At 37.4% G+C, this 22,198-nt stretch overlaps 1 protein-coding gene across 18 annotated transcripts in view; it reads right to left on the bottom strand.

The window, feature by feature from the left end:
* The window catches only part of ATP2C1 (ATPase secretory pathway Ca2+ transporting 1), a 160,710-nt gene that overhangs the window by 61,529 nt on the left and 76,983 nt on the right, over positions 1-22,198 (bottom strand). For 8 of the 18 annotated variants that reach the window (XR_014076727.1, XR_014076728.1, XR_014076729.1 and 5 more), the window contains 6 exons: positions 16,352-16,462; positions 13,219-13,335; positions 9,439-9,528; positions 6,892-6,927; positions 3,414-3,475; positions 2,953-3,061 (listed from right to left, as the gene is read on the bottom strand). Coding sequence is in view for 14 of the 18 variants with exons in the window: in XM_081569849.1 (XP_081425975.1) it covers positions 2,953-3,061; positions 3,414-3,475; positions 6,892-6,927; positions 9,439-9,528; positions 13,219-13,335; positions 16,352-16,462 (525 nt within the window). In the remaining 4 variants the exon portion in view is untranslated. Of the gene's footprint in view, positions 1-2,925; positions 3,062-3,413; positions 3,476-5,295; positions 6,928-9,399; positions 9,529-13,218; positions 13,336-16,351; positions 16,463-22,198 lie in introns of all 18 variants that reach the window. The other 10 variants (XM_081569860.1, XM_081569862.1, XM_081569856.1 and 7 more) reach the window with 5 other exon arrangements.

The following is a 22,198-nucleotide window of genomic DNA, read 5'->3' on the forward strand; positions in this document are numbered from 1 at the left end:
AAACATTTTCTTCTAACTATCCCAGTGAGGAAGTCTGCTTCTGAATTAGAAAAGAAGCACTCCAGAATAAATGGCAACAAAAACTTCCCAGATTCAAATAAGGGTTCTTTGGCAGAGGGGAAGAGGATTTATATTAAATGACAGGCCTACTACATCTCTGCTGCTGCTGCTAAGTCACTTCAGTCGTGTCCGACTCTGGGAAACCCCATAGACGGCAGCCCACCAGGCTCCTCCGTTCCTGGGATTCTCCAGGCAAGAATACTGGAGTGGGTTGCCATTTCCTTCTCCAAAGCACGAAAGTGAAAAGTGAAAGTAAAGTCACTCAGTCGTGTCCGACCCTTCGCGACCCCATGGACTGCAGCCCACCAGGCTCCTCCGTCCATGGGATTTTCCAGGCAAGAGCACTGGAGTGGGGTGCCAATGCCTTCTCCAACTACATCTCTAAGGAAAAATAATTCAAGGTCTTTTCATTAACTAAATATCAGGGATAGGAGGAAGGGACAAGAATGAGTAAGAAAGATACAGAAAGACCTATTAAGGGGAGAAAGAAGGTAATAAGGTAAAATTAACATTCCCAGTACTTACTGTATTGTATTATTTCCACTCAACAATTAAAGCAATCTGATATATTTCAAAGGATAAATTTTAAGTATTTGGAAAAAAGACTTCCCTTTATTCCAAGATTAAATGAAGCTTGTACTTATTATAATTCCAAATGTCCTTCAGGCTTTCCATAACCTCCACATGAGAACACTCATGTTTTGGGACATATTAGGTATTCAAAGAACGCAAGCTCCATACACGTCAATTCCTATAGATGAGACTGGTGTGGCTCATGGGCTATGAGGTCTCCTTTTACTAGGTGCCTAACTCTGTCCCTTCAATATATCCTACACCTAGTGGCAAGATTAAAGGTAACATCATTGCCAGTTGGTTATGACCTTCAAAGCCAAATCCCAACCAATAAAATCTGAAGCAGAGCTTGGTATCCAAGACTCCTCTGGATTCTGATTCCACCAGACATGTTCTATCTACTCCTAACTACTCCAGCTCTGGATCATATACCAGAACACTCAGTGATTCTGCAGATTCTAAATTCTGCAGCTGCACCATCTCTACCCAGTACTACCCTTCAATTGGGCTTCCCCAGTGGCTCTGGCCGAATGGTAAAGAATCCGTCTGTAGCACAGGTGACTTGTAGGAGACTCAGGTTCAATTCCTGGGTTGGGAAGGTCCCCTCAAGAAGAAAATGGCAACCCGCTCCAGTATTCTTGCCTGGAAATCCCCATGGATAGAGGAGCCCGATGGGCTACAGTTCATGTATGGGGTTGCTAAGAATTGGACATGACTGAGCAACTAAACCACCACCACCTGTCAATTATCACCACCAGACCAATCACTGTCTTGAGGCATCCTCTCATTTCACTCCAATCAGAAGTAACCTCTCCCTTAACCGAAATTTTCTATTCCGTTCTTTGTACTTCTCTTTCATTTACCCAGTTTTAAATTTTATCTTACGGTGATCTCTGAAGGTAAAAACTCTTCTTTGTGTTTCCCACAATGCATAACACTCCCATAAAGATCTACCAATTCACTACATGGACACCTCAAAAGACTCTATGAGAAAGACGTTTATTTAAGGGAAAAAATTTTAAAAACATGTTTAGATATGTCACTTTTTTATATCTACTTTGATAATCAATAAGCACTAATACAATGGGATTCTACAGATCTTCCTACTATTTGTTCTCCACTTGAGGCAACTACTTATTCTATGTTCCTATTTGTTCTTTTATTTTTTGCCTTCATTTACATTAAAAAAAGTTGTTTCTTTTCTTATACTTTTTTTTTAAGTATAGTTGATTTCAAATTATAGTTGATTTCAAAGAACAGTTGAGATCAAACCAGTCAATCCTAAAGGAAATCAACCCTGAATATTCATTAGAAGGACTAATGCTGAAGCTGAAGTTCCAATACTTTGGCCAACTTATGTGAAGAGCAACTCACTGAAAAAGACTCTGATGCTGGGAATGATTGGGGCAAGAGGTGAAGGCGGAGACAGAAGATGAGATGGTTGGATGGCATCACCGACTCAGTGGACATGAGTTTGAGCAAACTCTAGAAGATAGTGAAGGACAGGGAAGCCTGGCACGCTGTACTCCATGGCGTCACAAAAAGTCAGACACAACTTAGTGACTGAACAACAACACAGCTGATTTTAATGTTGTGTTCATTTCTGCTATACAACAGTGATTCAGTTATACATTCTGTTATTTTTCATATTCTTTTCCATTACGATTTATCACAGGATACTGAATATAGTTCCCTGTGCTATACAGTAGGACCCTGTTGTTCACCCATTCAATATATCATAGTTTACATCTGCTAACCCCAACCTCCTGTTCCATCCCTTCCCCAATCCCCATCCCCCTGGCAAATACAAGTCTGTTTTCTATGTTTGAGTCTGTTTATTTCAAAGATAGGTTCATTTGTGCCATATTTTAGATTCCACATATAAGCAATATCACATGGGGTTATTTGTCTTTCTTTTTGCTGCAAATGGCATTATTTCTTTCTTTTTCATGGCCGAGTAGTATTTTATTGTATATATGTACCTTCATCGTAAACAAGTATCTTCTTTATCCATTCCTGTCAATGGACATTTAGGTTGCTTCCATGTCTTGGCTATTGTGAATAGTGCTGCTATGAACACAGGGGTGCATGTATCTTTTTGAATTATAGGTTTGTCTGGATATATTCTTTAGCCCCTTCCACCATATGAGGACACAACAAGAAGGCACCAGCAATGAACAAGAAACAGGGTCCTCACCAGGATGCAACCATGCTGGTCCCCTTGATCTTGGACTTCCAGCTGCCAGAACTGTAAGAAGTCAATTTATCTCTGTGGTAGTTTGTTAGAGCTGCTCAAACAGACTAAGACATCAAACTCACCTCAAACAAGCGCAAGTCAGCAGGAACTCTGTCCCCAACTGAAAGGCAAACTGTGTCACCTGGAACTAAGTCTCGTGCAAGTGTATGCTCCAATTTTCCTTCACGCACACTGTAACATAAAACGGAAATAGCCACAGCTGAAGAAAGCAAGCAAGACCACTTACTTTAAGAAATTCCTTCCAGGGGCTTGCCTGGGAAAAATATATTGCATTATCACACAGTCACATACAAAAGATATCTGCTGAATAAATCCATGTCTCAACAATCTCAATAAAATTAGAAGTAACAAAAGTTTTAATAGTACAACTTGCTATAATGAATAGAGCATGAATTTTTCATGTCAGATTAATGGTTTCTACCTTATGTTCAGACAAATCTTGGGCCACAAGGTACATTGTACTAGTCACATTTAATTTCTACTTTTAAGAGTAGAAATCCGTTATCAGAAACAAGGATCATACCAATGGCATTCTGGTGGCATAAGTTTATTTAGTTCTTCAAGAGATTTTTCTGAACGATATTCCTATTAAAAAAAAAGAATATTAGTAAAAAATATTTATAAAGAAATGCAATAAATGCATTCTTAAGAACATATGCTATGTTAGACTTAAACATTTACCTAAACCATTATTTTAACATTTCCCCAAATTTTTATCTTTTTCTTTACTTATACTCCTATGCAAAAAAGCTTGTCCTTTATCAAATAATGTTAAATTATAGTGACCAAACAATCTTTTATAATTAAATATTCTCAATTCTATATTTCAATATTCAGTGTACAAACCTAAGGTCAAGTTACTGATAAGAAAGTGAAGAAAACTAGTATTAGTGTAACCAAAGAGTATATAATTTTCAGTCATTAAAAGTTAAGATTACTGAGCCTCATAATTAAGATAATTTTACTTTCAGTGTTTAATGACCAAGGAAGTCAAAGACAATTAAATGCAAATAACACTGGCACTGAAGATTCACGCCCATGGCAACTGTAAAGGTTTGTGAAATAAGTCTGTGTGGGAGAAACATGAATTAAACAAGGAGTGAGACATGGCTGCCCTACCCCAGGAAACATGTTTCCCATGACTCTGAATCACCCAAAGGGGAAATTCTCAGGAGCCCTAACTCTGTGAGGCTCAGTCTTCCTCCATCCATATAATCACAGATAAGAGTCAGAGACATCCTTCACAACACTATGCTATTTAGTCCAGCTTCCATGGACTGTCTCGCTTCATGCAACATCACTGCTATTTTTGTCTCATTCTGCACTAAGTACACCAACCTTCTGATCAAGGTTAAAAGGGGAGGAGAAGGGGTAGGGAGAGTTATAGAAGTGAAAGTTGGGGTGAAAGTTGCGTGCAGTCTGAAATGACGGCAGTGCTAGCACTAATCAAAACTGCACATCCATCACAAACACTTTCAAATATAAAATGCAAAGCTATATAAGTATAACATAGAACTAAATCTGCCTTTACTACTAAGGCAAGAGGAACAAATGTGAGAGTAAGGTAAATCTGTAAATATAAAAATCACAAGACACCCACTGCAATATACAGCATAAGGAACATTATAATAATTTTGTATGGGGACAGATGGTTACTAGACTTATCATGGTGATCACTTCATAAGGCATACAAATATCAAATCACTATGTAGGGCAACTGAAACTAACAATATCGGATGCTAACTATACTTCAATTAAAAAAAAAAATTACAGATACCCCTCCCCTAACTATACCAAGGATATTAAGGAGTTTAGAAGTTTTCCAAAAATTCCATAAAAGGCTAGAAAATACTCACCAGTCCTAGATCCTAGTCATATAAGACATAAAAGCTGCCCAATCTTTATCTCCCTCTTTAAACTTCTTAGCCTTTACTCCCTACAACTACAAAGATACCTCTATATCAAAATGATCCTTCAACATACCACCAAAACCTTGACAGCCATCTTAAATGAACACCTAAAAGTTAAATTTTAAATTTATTGTAAAGGCAGCATCAATATGTAATTATACAGAACAATTAGCTATTTTTATGGCTGCAAGGAGGTATAACAGGGATGGGAAATGGAGATTAGAAAGGATAGTAAGGTCAGATATAAACATTAAAAGACTATAAAAAGCACTCTTCTAAAATATAGGTAAAAACACAAATATAAATAATATTAAATCATGAAGACTTTCTGAAAGATTTCTGACAGTTTTTGACAAAGCATTAATGTAAAGTTCAACAGAGAGTAAATAAGACCTTTGTAGAGAGGATTTTTAATTGTCATTTGTAGAATATTTTGTTCTGTCATAAGCACATTTGGGGAAAAGGCTCACATCTGTATAAAAAAATCAGACCTACCAATCTGAAACTGGGCTTTTCATAAATGTTTCAATTTGTTCTTGAGTTTTCCTTCAAATGGACCTATCATAAAGATATTTGGCAGATGGTTTCAGCCATTAAGATTTAAGGTGTATAACACCATTTTTTGGTAAAAGTCCATACAATGTTAAAATCGTCATTTTGTGGAACTTTTTTTGAGGGTAGGAGTTATTTACCAAGCTACTAAGGTCTTCGATGTTGTTGTTGTTTAGTCACTAAGTCATGTCCAACTCTTCTGCAATCCCACAGACTGTAGCCAGCCAGGCTCCTCTGTCCATGGGATTTCTCAGGGAAGACTACTGGAGTGGGTTGTCATTTCCTTCTCCAGGGGATCTTCCTGACCCAGAGATCAAACCCTGAATCTCCTGCACTGGCAGGCATATGCTCTACCAGTGAGTCACCAGGTAAGCCCATAAGGTCTTCTATACAAAATGATAATTCTATAAGAATTCTTATGAAGCAAGCCACTCCACACATCTGTAACACTACTAGTGATGCAAAAGCATTCCAGTTACTGGTCCAATGAGTTGGTCATACCATGCAAATGATCATGAATGAAACCCAGCCTGGAATGACCTCTGCTATACTAGCCCTCAACCTGCCTTAAGGTAATTTTTATGTTAAAACATAAAGGAGAATTTCCTAGATACAAGATCCCTGATGATGTACTAATGCAAAGCTGTTGCAGATAATCTGATTCCAACTGGCTTTTCTACACTGGGTGGCTATAAAACAAATTACTAAATTAGAGATTATCACAGGACACCTGGATGATGACAGGAAATATCCAAGGAATATATCACAGACGTGAAAATAATCACAGCCACTTAAAATATGCTGTTTCGATTATAAACATGAACTTCAAATGATACATTACAGTTTTCCTTACTTCAAATGATACATTACAGTTTTCCTTAAACTAGAATTCCTCTAGTCTTATTAACGATGCTTCAAATTTTTAACTATCAAATGATACCTGCCAACATTGTTCTAAAACCTGCAGAAGTTATCAGATATTTAAAGAAACATAAAACTAAGCCCATGTTTTTAATTATGTCTACACTAGTCAATAGAAATTCAGACATTATCTCTACACTATTCACATTAATTTTTTAAACAGAGTTCCTTTTCATATATTTTCTTTACTGTCTCACTGCCTGCGCTGAATGGGGGAGTTTTGATCCAGATCAGAACATCCCTTCCATGGATGAACGAGGAGTCTGAACCCTGACCCAATTTTTTAACTGGAAAAAATTTAAAAGTCTACTGCTGGATTTTATTTCCATTTCTGTACTTTTTGTTTCCATCTGCTTCAGATAACTTTAAATAGAAACACCATCAAATAGAAAACTAGATTTTCTTCATGCCACTGCCTAAATCAAAGCAGTCGTGTTGGTTCCACAAACTTCCTTGAAGAGTTATTGTTTCTGAAATTATTTCAAAAACAAAGAGCAAATTATTCTGACCAACATACCCATCCCCCAATAATTACACATTTTAACATAAACCAACTTGATTTTTTGAAGCAATTAACTAAAATACCATTTTATAATGTTATCAAAATAGATTACTCACCTGAACGAAGGCGACCGTAACAACGATAAGTATTGCCTAAACAAAACAAACAACTTTTTAAAATCAGACACTGCAACTTCTGAAATAATTATTAAATAAATCGTATTTTATTTTTCTGACTCTATCTGCAGCCCCACGACACCACACACTAAGCACAGGACAGCCAGGGAAGGAATCACAATTCTGCCTTGAGGCCTAGGGGTGGAAAAACCCACAGCTGACAGGAGTCTGCCTCCCCAGGATGGTTTCTTAAACTCTTTGATCTCAGGATCCCTTTACAAACTGAGGACCAGCTTTTGTTTATGTGACTAATAGCTACTGATATTTATCATATTAAATACTTCTTTAATTACTGGGTTTTAACTTCTACTTTCATCTAAAAAACGTAAGCCCATTACATGTTAACACATAAAATATTTTTTATGAAAAATTCTTTTGCAACCCCATAGACTGTAGCCCACCAGGTTCCTCTGTCCATGGAACTTCCCAGCAAGAATACTGGGGTGGGTTACCCTTTCCTTCTTCAGAGGATCTTCCCAACTCAGGATCAAACTCATGTCTCCTGAATTGGCAGGCGGATTCCTTAACACTGAGCCACCAGCAAAGCCCTATGAAAAATATATCCCTCCCCAAAATTGTGAGAAAAGTGGCAGTGTTTTCAATTTTTCTATCTTTGGTGTCCGCTTTAACACTGGGTTGGCCAAAAAATTCATTTAGGTTTTTCCATTCTCCTATCTGCTTCTGCATTCAGTTTATTGACATCTGTTAACTTGGCTGAAGTATAGGAAAAAAATTCAACCTCATACAGATACTGTTGGAAAAGGGAGGAGTATTTTAAAAGCCTTTTCAGATAATTGTTGCTTTTATTCTTAGCTGCTGCTGCTGCTGCTGCTGCTAAGTCGCTTCAGTCGTGTCCGACTCTGTGCGACCCCATAGACGGCAGCCCACCAGGCTCCGCCATCCCTGGGATTATCCAGGCAAGAATACTGGAGTGGGTTGCCATTTCCTTCTCCAGTGCATGAACAGGAAAAGTGAAAGTGAAGTCGCTCAGTCATGTCTGACTCTTAGCGACCCCATGGACTGTAGCCTACCAGGCTCCTCCGTCCATGGGATTTTCCAGGCAAGAGTACTGGAGTGCGGTGCCATTGCCTTCTCCGTTATTCTTAGCTACTACACCAAAATTAGACAACTGCTACTAACTTTAAAAGTAATTTGCAATGTAGAATCTAAAACTAGATCAGTGAACTTTTCATAGCCTGTTATATTAAAATCTATCAGTCTCCTTAGTATTGTGAATGAATATTTTGTATCATCATGCACAGGTCATTTAGAAAAGGTTGATTCACTGGGTTATTCAAATCTTCCAAGTGTTGACACATTTTATAACTGTTAAAAAAATCATTCACTGAAAATCACTACTGATCTCATTAGAATAAGGTCTTAAAATAGGGGAGCTATCCAGCATAATATTTTTGCAAAGTTCTAGTTACTACTGAAAGCTTGAATTTTACCATTGATATCAAATTCTGTCAGTTGTTTCTCTTGTAGTGAAAGGTTATTTCACTCACTTTCAAAAAAAGTATGCCAATTATTCAAGTCTTAATAACCATAGTTTGTATATCAGTCATTCTTTGGAGTAAAAGGCTAGTTCACTTCAGCACACAACCTTTCCTTGGGACAATCACCATACCTCAATGAGTACTTCCTATTTCATCACAAAGAACAGTAGAAAGGTATATACTTAAGGATCGAGATTTAGTAAAATTAATTTTTACTGTTTTATCAAAAACATTACTAAGAGAAACAGTGAAAGAAAACAGTAACTACTAGACAGTTTACTAGATAAGTGCCACTCTCTTGATTCAGATCAAAGCTCTAATGGTATCACTTTTGCTCCATTAATGCAAATGTCTATAGCAAAAAGACAAATAACGTTTTAGCTTTATGAAAGTAGTTTTGGCCTCACATGCTCCCTAAAAGAATCTCATAGACCCCCAGGAGCCCACAAGCAAAAGCTGGAGACTTCGAAGCTCTGTGTGCATCTCTCCTGTGCAGTTAAGCATAACACACTTGCTTTAATCAGTGTTTAGACTTACTATAAATTTTTATACTACAATGAAACAGAGGGGCAAGAAAGAAAAAAAAAAAAGATGAAACCTAGAATAACCTAGCTGGAGAGAATAAAATTTTACATAGCAAATATACAGTGCATTGTTAAGTATTTTTAATTTCAAAAATGTCAGGCTTCAGTTCACAACTAGTCAAACATATTCTCAAATGGAAAGTAAAAGAAATTAAATATTTAATTGGAAAATTATTATAAAATGTTTCACATCTGTGAAATTATCAGGTTGTTAAATAATTCCCAAGGGTGCCAATCACAGACCCTTGAACATTACTTGAGATCACTACAACTAAAACCAGAATCTTAAAAAAAAAAAACCTGAAGAAAACAGTAAGGCATCCCTCAATTCATTTTCTAAAATAAAAGCCAATCCTAATTTATACGATTAACTAACAATTTAAAAATACATATATTTTTCTTACCACAGTGATACTGACAGCATCATCAAACTGATGCATTAAAACACTGATGACTGCAGAAGCCAGAAGCAGCATAATAAGGGGATTTTTAAACTGAAAGTGAAAACAAACAGCAGTTCAACAGTTTTGCATGATTGATAGTTGTATACCATCACAAAAAAGCCTTAAAAAAAGAAAACAACTATCAGTATCAGGGCATTATTATGTAAAACTAAGAACTGACCAATTCTTAGAGTACACATGTATTTTTAGTACTTATTAACTTAACCAATAAGCTGTTCTGAATTTCTACTGGGGCTAGAATAAATGGAAAATGACTTTTAAGCTAAAGATTTATATTAAGTACTGGTTAGAATACCTAAATTACGAATTTCTAACACTTTCATCATTCCTGTATTTTAAGTAAATGGGCATAGATTACAATTCTGGTTGACCCACCCACCATAGGAACAACCAGATCCCACCCACCAGTGCAGCTAAGAGCATACAATAAGATCCTCGCCACAGAACAAGCTGAAGATTTTTCCAACACTGGTTTCCCTGACATCTAGCTAGCAGAGACAACAGTATCTAAAGAAATAAAAACCACAGCATCAACTCAATCAGGAAGCTCTTAAAACAAACAAGCATCAGAACAACCCCAAATCCTTCCAGTTGGACATCCCAGTTAAACGTCAGAGCTCCGTTGCTGGAGTGCCTTCCTCTGATGAAACGTTGCCAATAGCTGTCAAAGCTGCAAGGTCACTTTGCAAAGAATCCATCACGGCAGATAGCCTCAGCCCCTGGATATCATCAACTCTGAAATTAGACACCACCACCTCCCACTTCCTTTATAGTTCCATTCCCTGGCATAGTGTCTACAACTCTGCTTCACATCAGAATCTTGTGAAGGACTTCCAACAAATGTCCACATTCACACCAGAGCAATCAAATCAGAATCTCTGGGCACAGGACCCAGGCTTTAGCATTTTTAAAGCATTCCCCCAAGTGACTCTAACGCACAGAGGATTGAAAATCACTGCTCTAACAAAATAAAACTACAACTGCAATGTGGTTCAGGGTTAACAAACCACACACAAACTGAGTCAGAATACCTGTGTTTGAATCCAATTCCTTAATTTTTAAGCCCCAGAGGTGCTTCATCTACTAAAATACTACCTTGTACTAAAAACTGTGTAAGGATTAACCAAGAATGTATACTAAAGCACTGTATATACTATAAAACCCTCCAACATCAGCTGTTATTATCACACTCTGAGAGCACGGTTCACGATCATTTTATTTGCCCCTAAAAAAGCTGTGCCGTGATACTAAGGACACTACCTGACAGATGGCAGGCTCTAGACAAACGTCTGTAGAACAACAAAGATGGTGTTCTCTGTAGAGGAGTGAAGAGTCACTCAGTGCTTCATGATTAACAACTGATATTTAATGCTAATTATTGCTTAGTAATTATCAATAACATTAATAATTAATGCAAACTATTACTTAGCTATATTACAGGCACTACATCATTTCATTCTCACAGCAATCCCATGATGCAAGTACTCTGGCTTTGAAACAGGATCAAGTAAAGTAAAGTAAAACATTAAATCATATTACCCAGTGATAAGTCAAATCACTGTAATTTATAAAACCAGAATAAACTTCCTGAAGTTCTGGATGATGTGGAAATACAGTAAAGGTGAGAATACAAAAATACATATAAAAAATATTCCATTAAGAACAAGATGGACACAAAGTTCGTTCCCAAAAATTCAGTTTTTCTACTTTAGACAAACTCATTTAACAACATGGTAAATTTTGGTTCATTAACAGGCAAGGCCCCTTAGAAAAGTTCAACATAGATCTTTTTAAAAAAAGAATCTAAAGATCAGAAGGCATTACAAAGTTTCTTTACTAAAAAGAATCTGTTTTGAAAAACGAACTCTATTAGCTAAAAATTGGCCACAGGAGGTTTGTAGCTTTTCACTAACATGCTTGTTATCAAGATAAGGAAAATCCTACAGCAAATTTTTCTGAAAAGATTAAGATATTAATAAAATATAATAGGTGGGTGCAAAAGTAACTGTGGTTTTGCACTGTTTAACTTTGCCATTTGATATTGGAATATATTCTTAAATAAATGTGGTTATGTTATACATCATTTTAACGCACATTTCTCACTTTGTTTTTTTTCTAATGACTTATTACTTGCTGTTTATGTTTATTTTAGACAAGGGAAATGATGTTAGACAAAAAGCAAATTCGAGCAATTTTCTTGAGTTCAAAATGTAAAGCAGTGGAGACAGCTCACAACATCAATGATGCATTTGACCCAAGAACTGCTAATGAATGTACAGTGCAGTGGTGGATCAAGAAGTTTCGCAAAGGAGACAAGCGCCTTGAAGGTGAGAAGTGCAGTGACTGGTCATCAGAAGTTGACAACAACCAACTGAGAGGATCATTGAAGGTGGTCCTACACAAAAAATAGCCAAAGAACTCAACATTGACCATTCTATGGTCATTCAGCATTTGAAGCAAAGTGGAAAGGTGAAAAAACTCCGTAAGTGGGTGCCTCATGAGTTGACGGCAAATCAAAAAATCATCGAAGTGTCGTCTTCTCTTTTTTATGCAATGAAAACGAACCATTTCTTGATCCGATTGTGATGTGTAACAAAAAGCGGATTTTATATGACAACTGGCAGCAATCAGCTCAGTGGAAGGACCAAGAAGAAACCACCAGGGAAGCCACAAGAAACTCCAAAGCACTTACCAAAGCCAAACTCGGACCAAAAAAGGTCATGGTCACTGTTTGTTGGTCTGCTAAAGGTATGACTCACTACAGCTTTCTGAATCCTGGCGAAACCATTACATCTGAGAAGTATGCTCAGCAAATCCATGAGATACACCAAAAACTGCAACACCTACAGCCAGCATCTGTCAAAAGAAAGGGCCCACTTCTTCTGCACAACAACACCCGACCTCACAGTGTACAATTAACACTTCAAAAGTCGAACAAATTAGGCTACAAAGTTTGCCTCATCCACCATATTCACTTGACCACTCGTCAACTCTACCACTTCTTCAAGCATCTCAACAAGGTTTTCAAGGACAAATGCTTCCACAACCAGCAGGAAGGAGAAAATGCTTTCCAAGAGTTTGTCAAATCCCAAAGCATAGATTTTTATGTTACAAAACTAAACAAACTTAATTCTCATTGAAAAAAATGTGTTGATTGCAATAGTTCCTATTTTGATTAATAAAGATGTGTTTGAGCCTAGTTAAAATGATTTAAAATTCAGTCTGAAACCACAATTACTTTACACCAACCTAATAATTAAAAATAGCTATTTTCTATTGATAGCTACTATCTCCTAAGATTATTATCTCCATTTTCTAGTTAAGACTCAGAGGAAGTTAAGGGACACACAAGCTATTAAAGAAAGGTGGAATTTGTACCCAGGCAGTCTGGATTCAAATGACCTTTTGCTAATTTTCTAAACTAGTCATATTACTTTAAAAAATACTAGCAGTTCCATAATAAAATATACATATAAGACACTTGCAAAGGAAACTACTATTAATACTATCACCTCCATGTGATATAAGCCCTTAAAGATTTACACACTAAAAATTATAGAAATTCCAACCTAATAGTAAACTCTAACAAACGAAACAAATTAGGTAAAAAAAAATTTTTTTAATATTATTTCCTGTATCCATAAATAACTTCACAAAAGTAAAAAACTACATTAACAAAAATACATGCAAACTACACAGCATGAGAAAATAAAAATATACCTGAGAAATATACTTCTTCCACAGTGGCTCATCTTCACTGATATCAAACTCATTCCAGCCATGGAAGGCTCTCCTATGACTTACTTCACATTTGTTTAGACCATTCTGAAGATCAGCCTATGAGATTTTATATATAAAAGTTACTGAAAATATTAGCAGAAAACAAAGGAGAAAACACAAAAAAGTACATATGTATGGTCATATTTCTAGGAACTTCTGTTTATAGGAAAACAATAGAATGGGAAAGACTACAGATCTCTTCAAGAAAATTAGAGATACCAAGGGAACATGTCATGCAAAGATGGGCTCAATAAAGGACAGAAATGGTATGGACCTAACAGAAGCAGAAGATATTAAGAAGAGGTGGCAAGAATACAAGGAAGTACAGTACAAAAAAGATCTTCACGACCCAGATAATCACAAAAGTGTGATCACTCACACTCACCTAGAGCCGGACATCCCAGAATGTGAAGTCAGGTGGGCCTTAGGAAGCATCACTACGAACAAAGCTAGTGGAGGTGATGGAATTCCAGTTGAGCTATTTCAAATCCTAAAAGATGATGCTGTGCAAGTGCTGCACTCAATATGTCAGCAAATTTGGAAAACTCAGCAGTAGCCACAAGACTGGAAAAGGTCAGGTTCATTCCAATCTCAAAGAAAGGCAATGTCAAAGAATGCTCAAACTACTGCACAATTGCACTCATCTCACATGCTAGTAAAGTAATGCTCAAAATTCTCGAAGCCAGGCTTCAGCAATACGTGAACCGTGAACTTCCACATGTTCAAGCTGGTTTTACAAAAGGCAGAGGAACCAGAGATCAAATTGCCAATATACGCTGGATCATCGAAAAAGCAAGAGGGTTCCAGAAAAACATCTATTTCTGCTTTATTGACTATGCCAAAGCCTTTGACTGTGTGGATCACAATAAACTGTGGAAAATTCTGAAAGAGATGGGAATACCAGACCACTTGAGAAACCTGTATGCAGGTCAGGAAGCAACAGTTAGAACTGGACATGGAACAACAGACTGGTTCCAAATCGGGAAAGGAGTACGTCAAGGCTGTATATTGTCACCCTGCTTATTTAACTTATATGCAGAGTACATCATGAGAAACGCTGGGCTGGAAGAAGCACAAGCTGGAATCAAGACTGCTAGGAGAAATATCAATAACTTCAGATATGCAGATGATACCACCCTTATGGCAGAAAGTGAAGAAGAACTAAAGAGCCTCTTGATGAAAGTGAAAGAGGAGAGTGAAAAAGTTGGCTTAAAGCTCAACGTTCAGAAAACGAAGATCATGGCATCCGGTCCCATCACTTCATGGGAAATAGATGGGGAAACAGTGGAAACAGTGGCTACTTTATTTTTCTGGGCTCCAAAATCACTGTGGATGGTGACTGCAGCCATGGAATTAAAAGATGCTTGCTCCTGGAAGGAAAGTTATGACCAACCTAGAGAGCATATTAAAAAGCAGAGACGTTACTTTGCCAACAAAGGTCTGTCTAGTCAAGGCTATGGTTTTTCCAGTGGTCATGTGTGGATGTGAGAGTTGGACTATAAAGAAAGCTGAGCACCGAAGAATTGATGCTTTTGAACTATGATGTTGGAGAAGACTCGTGAGAGTCCCTTGGACTGCAAGGAGATCCAACCAGTCCATCCTAAAGGAGATCAGTCCTGGGTGTTCATTGGAGGGACTGATGTTGAAGCCGAAACTCCAATACTTTGGCCACCTGATGCGGAGAGCTGACTCATTTGAAAAGACCCTGATGCTGGGGAAGATTGAGGGCAAGAGCAAATGGGGACGACAGAAGATGAGATGGTTGGATGGCATCACCAACTCGATGGACATGGGTTTGGGTGGACTCTGGGAGTTGGTGATGGACAGGGAGGCCTGGCGTGCTGCGGTTCATGGGGTCGCAAAGAGTCAGACACGACTGAGCAACTGAACTGAGCTGAACTGAACTGTGACAGTGAAAATTTATCTATGGGGACAAAGCCTATCAGTGATTGCCTGGGGCCAGGAGCAATGGAAGGATTAGCTACAAAAAAATATGTGGAATCTTTTTAGAGTGATGAAAATTTTCTACATCTTAATTGTGATGATGGCTACATTTGCCAAAATGCAAATTGTATATTTAATTAATACGTTGTATTCTATATAAATTATACCTCAATAAAAAATGTTAATGTAAGCAACTAGGTTAATAAACAAAAAATTATGATTTTTATGCAGAAAGAGGAATAACACAAACCAGTGACAATGTACAAAAAGCAAATTGTAAGTACATTTTAACTAGTTTTCATGGTTTCCACTGTTGTCTTACTGTCTTCTAAAATTAGTTTCTCCAAAAGATTATGTATCCTTCTTGTTCTCTGAGTCTATCAAATCTGAGGTTGGTACTACCGTTTGTTCTTAGACGTACATTTATTTCAAGGAGAAAATCTGTGGTTCCTAAATTACTGAAAATAATGAAGTTAAGTCCTACAAACACCACCTACTTTCTGCAGTCACTACCTCTCATGACTTGTTATTTTAAACTATCATTAAAGAATGAAATTACTTGCACCTCTGAAGTAGTTAGTTTAAAGTTTTATAGTAGAGGTCAATAACAGAGTCTTGCGATACCTAAATATATTTAGAGTAAGTGGCTTTAAAACAGAGTATAAATACAACCTGCCCCCCAAAAAAAACTCAAAAAAGGGGAGGGGGGGCGTATGCAATGCTTTTAATGCCATCATTAAAATATGTGAATTCTGAAGAGAAAATTTTAAATATTCTTTTCCTCGTGTTTCATTAGATTGTGCTTTTTAAAACTAGGAAAAGACTGAATTACATAAGCAAAATTTATTTGCAGTTCTGAACTTATATTTAGCTTTTACAGTAGAAAACATATAAAAGGAGAAAACTCCTAACTCCATTTATGTTAATAATTAAATTGATTATTTTCCTAATCCAACTAATCCTCACACAGCACTAACAGTTTCCAGCAACACTAATGATCCAGAGCTGCACCGTCCTATCAGGGAACCACTAGCCACTTACACCTGCAGAACAGAAAATTCTACTGGATAGCACTTAGCTAAGTGACTCAATCTACTATACACTCCCTTCCTCCCCACCAAGAACTTACTTGGAGAATGCTGGCAACTTCACTGACTGGTAATTCACTTGCTTTTTTTGATGTCAATACCGGAATCATTGTCTCATTTTCAGCATTAGGAATTTTTTGAAAACGTGCAACCTAGGAAACAAAACCAAAGGAAAAATATTTGCATATACTAAACAATTCTAATGTTGTCCAGAATAAATGAAAATTCAAATGGTCCCAGAAACTTTTATCACAGAAAACAAGTAAATTCAGACTAATAAAGAGTATCCAGTCCTATTAAGATAATTTTATACTAACATGCTATTCTAAAAAGCATATTTCAGAAAATAACCTACCAGTGAAAGGTAGAACACAAAATAATTTTCATACTGCAAAAAAGATGCTATTTCTACACCAAATTAATCAGTAAAAAGTAAAACAGATGTCCTGTCTAGCAGATTCCAATCGTTATACAGAGTCATTAATCCTCTAAACTCATTATGTTTAACATGAGGTACAGGGAACAGCTACGTTTGTTCCATTTTAACTATTACTGTTGATCAGCTCATTTCTTAACTATCCAGACACTTGTCTACTCTGCCAAAGCGCTATCACAGAACATGAGACTTATAGATCCATTCCCAAACTAGAGGAAATGGAAAGCAGAGAGACCAGACAAGCAGAGGACACACAGGTGAAGTGAAGGGACAAGCAGAATGAATCTTAGAGATGATGGTAACCATGACACCTACTTGATGTATCTTCATAAACAAATATCTACAGAAAATGTTTTAACACAGCTCTAGAAATAAATCCCCAATCCAGACTTCTTTGTAGACAAAGTTTTCACAAAGTATGTGAAAGAGAGACAAAAGCTACACACTGAAACTTTAGAGAAGAAAACAATTCAGTTGCCTGCCCCACATCCACTGATTTAAACAACAGTGAAAATGAAGTGATCATCTTAATGCCAAGACACAAATCTTTAAGCTATCAGGTGAAATGTTTTCAACCTTGAATAATCAACAAACTTAGAATAAAATATTCCCCTAAAAACAATTTTAAGACAACATATAAGGTCAAAGAATAATAATTTAAGTTTCTATTATCATAAAGGGTCACTATAGAGGCCTCTACTCATTAAAAAAAAAAAGTCGTACTTACTGCAAAATATAGTAAATAGCAATAGCAATGTAAATAACCAAGTTCTGGAATATGCATGTTTTCTAATCCCACCTATTAGAAAGGCAATAAATATTCAAGTATTTTAAAGAAAAGAGCATAACAATTTTTCTTTAATGATATTAGTGACCAAAAATTCTTAAGAAATTGAAAACAGGTTACCTTTCTCAACATGGTTATTTTATCTTGTGAAATAATTAAGAAGGATCAAATATGTTTCCATTGTCTGCAGTGACAATGAGATTAAGAAAATCTTTTATTTCAAAGGTTCATATATATCAGTTTCTTCATATGTGAGGATAAATAGTGCCTAAAGTTGTTTGAGGATTACACCCATTTACAGAGCATTCACGCAACTAGTAATAAGCACTGAAATAGCTGTTTTTCCCAAAACTAATATTTATATGTACATTCTCAATAATATAATGAGCTCAGTAAGAAGCAAATCATTAAGGTTAATAAAGCTAGATTTGCAACAGTTCTTCTATTAAACATATCACTACTCATAAAAACACTTTTTAAAAAGTTATCCTTTGGTAGTTGATACATAAATCAGGTCAATGTTGGAATACACTACATAAAATCCCTCAGGAGCATTACATGGGCCCAAAAGAGGTCAAAAGAAGGAAGTGAGACTATTTCTTTTAATAAAGGATGAGTTCAGTTCAGTTCAGTTGCTCAGTCGTGTCCGACTCTTTGCGACTCCATGAATTGCAGCACGCCAGGCCTCTCTGTCCATCACAAACTCCCAGAGTCTACCCAAACCCATGTTCATCAAGTCGGTCATGCCATCTAACCATCTCATCCTCTGTCGTCCCCTTCTCCTTCCGCCCCCAACCCTACCCAGCATTAGGGTCTTTTCCAATGAATCAACCCTTAGCATGAGGTGGCCAAAGTATTGGAGTTTCAACTTCAACATCAGACCTTCCAATGAACACCCAGGATTGATCTCTTTTAGGATGGATTGATTGGATCTCCTTGCAGTCCAAGGGACTCTCAAGAGTCTTCTCCAACACCACAGTTCAAAAGCATCAATTCTTCGGCACTCAGCTTTCTTCACTGTCCAACGCTCACATCCATACATAACCACTGGAAAAACCATAGCCTTGACTAGACGGACTTTTGTAGGCAAAGTAATGTCTCTGCTTTTAAATACGCTATCTAGGTTGGCCATAACCTTCCTTCCAGGAGCAAGCGTCTTTTAATTTCATGGCTGCAATCACCATCAGCAGTGATTTTGGAGCCCCAAAAAATAAAGTCTGACACTGTTTCCATTGTTTCCCCATCTATTTCCCATGAAGTGATGGGACCAGATGCCATGATCTTAGTTTTCTGAACGTTGAGCTTTAAGCCAACTTTTTCACTCTCCTCTTTCACCTTCATCAAGAGGCTCTTTAGTTCTTCTTCACTCTCTGCCATAAGGGTGGTGTCATCTGCATATCTGAGGTTATTGATATTTCTCCCGGCAATCTTGATTCCAGCTTGTGTTTCTTCCAGCCCAGCGTTTCTCATGATGTACTCTGCATATAAGTTAAATAAGCAGGGTGACAATATACAGCCTTGACGTACTCCTTTTCCTATTTGGAACCAGTCTGTTGTTCCATGTCCAGTTCTAACTGTTGCTTCCTGACCTGCATACAGGTTTCTCAAGAGACAGGTCAGATGGTCTGGTATTCCCATCTCTTTCAGAATTTTCCAGTTTATTGTGATCCACACAGGCAAAGGCTTTGGCATAGTCAATAAAGCAGAAATAGATGTTTTTCTGGAACTCTCTTGCTTTTTCGATGATCCAGCGGATATTGGCAATTTGATCTCTGGTTCCTCTGCCTTTTCTAAAACCAGCTTGAACATCTGGAAGTTCATGGTTCACGTACTGCTGAAGCCTGGCTTGGAGAATTTTGAGTATTACTTTACTAGCATGTGAGATGAGTGCAATTGTGCGGTAGTTTGAGCATTCTTTGGCATTGCCTTTCTTTGGGTTGGAACGAAGACTGACCTCTTCCAGTCCTGTGGCCACTGCTGAGTTTTCCAAATTTGCTGGCATATCGAGTGCAGCACTTTCACAGCATCACCTTTGAGGATTTGAAATAGCTCAACTGGAATTCCATCACCTCCACTAGCTTTGTTCGTAGTGATGCTTTCTAAGGCCCACTTGACTTCACATTCCAAGATGTCTCGCTCTAGGTGAGTGATCACACCATCGTGATTATCTGTGTCGTGAAGATCTTTTTTGTACAGTTCTTCTGTGTATTCTTGCCACCTCTTCTTAATATCTTCTGCTTGTGTTAGGTCCATACCATTTCTGTCCTTTATTGAGCCTATCTTTGCATGAAATGTTCCTTTGGTATCTCTAATTTTCTTGAAGAGATCTCTAGTCTTTCCCAATCTGTTGTTTTCCTCTATTTCTTTGCACTGATCACTGAGGAAGGCTTTCTTATCTCTCCTTATAACTCTCTAAATACAAGAAAGGAAGAGGGCAACCCAAAACCAAAGGGTGACTTTACAGAAGACCAGCATCAGGACTTAGAATGAAGAGTGCCCGATGCTAGGGATGGTGGCAGAGCTGGATGGCCATCCACGGTAAGAACCGGTTTCCACAACATAGGGGGGACACAGCACAGAAATTCTCGGTGAAAGGCAGTGATGCTTACTGTATTTATGCTCCCTAGACTCCATGTCAACTTAAACCTATGAGATCATTAAGTTTTAATCCTATTATCTTTTTAAGCAAATGTTACTGACATTGACCAACTTTGATGGGTTTTAGTTATATAGATCATAGGAATATTTTATAAAAGCAAGATCCTCTATGACCCACATCCTAGAGTAATGGAAATAAAAACAAAAGTTAAAAAGTTGAACCTGATTAAACTTAAAAGCTTTTGCACAGCAAAGGAAACTATAAGCAAGGTGAAAAGACAACCCTCAGAATGGGAGAGAATAATAGCAAATGAAACAACTGACAAAGGATTAATTTCCAAAATATACAAGCAGCTCATACAACTCAATACCAGAAAAACAAACAGCACAATCAAAAAGTGAGAAAAAGAACTAAAGAGACATTTCTCCAAAGAAGACACACAGATGACTAACAAACACATGAAAACATACCCAACATCGCTCATTATTAGAGAAATGCAAATCAAAACTACAATGAGGTTATCACCTCACACCAGTCAGAATGGCCATCATCAAAAAGTCTACAAACAATAGATGCTGGGAGAGGGTGTGGAGAAAAGGGAATGCTCTTGTACTATTTGGGGAATGTAAATTGATACAGCCACTATGGAAGACAGTATGGAGATTCCTTAAAAATCTAGGAATAAAACCACCATATGACCCAGCAATCCCACTCCTAGGCTTATACCCTGAGGAAATCAAAATTGAAAAAGACACATGTATCCCACTGTTCACTGCAGCACTATTTACAATGGCTAGAACATGGAAGCAACCTAGATGCCCATCGACAGATGAACGGATAAAGAAGGTGTGGTACATATACACAATAGAATATTACTCAGCCATAAAAAGGAATGCATTTGAGTCAGTTCTGAGGTGGTGGATGAATCTAGAACCTATTATACAGAGTGAAGTGAACCAGAAAGAGAGAGAGAAATATCGTATCCTAACGCATATCTATGGAATCTAGAAAAATGGTACTGAGGAATTTATTTGCGGGGCAGCAATGGAGAGACAGAAATGGAGAACAGACTTGTGGACATGGGGAGATGGGAGGAGAGGGTGAGATGTATGCAAAGAGTAACATGGAAACTTACATTGCATATGTAAAATAGACGGCGGATGGGAATTTGCCGCATGGCTCAGGAAACTCAAACAGGGGCTCTGTGTCAACCTAGAGGGGTGGGATGGGGAGGGAGATGGGAGGGAGGTTCAAAAGGGAGGGGATATATGTATACCTATGGCTGATTCATGTTGAGGTTTGACAGAAAACAACAAAATTCTGTAAAGCAATTATCCTTCAATTAAAAAAAAGAATATTTTAATTTGTTCATTGCTCTTTCAACAAACATCTGCATTTATTGAGAATCTGACTCTGCGCTCAGCCCTTAGAACTTAACAAAGAGCAAAATGAGGGGGAGGACAGTTGAAGGGAAGACAGACATTAACAAGAATAGCACAAAGGAAGAGAAACAGAAACAGTCACTAAGGCTGAGCCAGAGCTGAAACAACACCCAGCTGTGGATGTGTCTGATGGTGAAAGTAAAGTCTGATGCTGTAAAAAAAAAAAACAATACTGTATAGGAACATGGAATGTTAGGTCCATGAGTCAAGGTAAATCAGAAGTGGTCAAACAGGAGACAGCAAGAGTGAACATCAACCTTTTAGAATCACTGAACTAAACTGGATGGGAAAGGGTGAATTTAATTCAGATAACCATTATATCTACTACTGCGGGCAAGAATCCCTTAGAAGAAATGGAGTAGCCCTCATAGTCAACAAGAGTTCGAAATGCAGTACTTGTGTGCAATCTCAAAAATTACAGATTGATCTTGGTTCATTTCCAAGGCAAAACATTCACTATCACAGTAACCAAAGTCTATGCCCCAACCACTAACACCAAAGAAGCTGAAATTGAATGGTTCTATGAAGACCTACAAGACCTTCCAGAACTAACATCAAAAAAAAAATGTCCTATTCATCATAGGGGACTGGAATCCAAAAGTAGAAGTCAAAAGATACCTAGTT

Source organism: Giraffa tippelskirchi, chromosome 2 (assembly GCF_054371585.1).
Source record: "Giraffa tippelskirchi isolate mGirTip1 chromosome 2, T2T-mGirTip1v1.2.pri, whole genome shotgun sequence".
Lineage (NCBI taxonomy): Eukaryota > Metazoa > Chordata > Mammalia > Artiodactyla > Giraffidae > Giraffa > Giraffa tippelskirchi.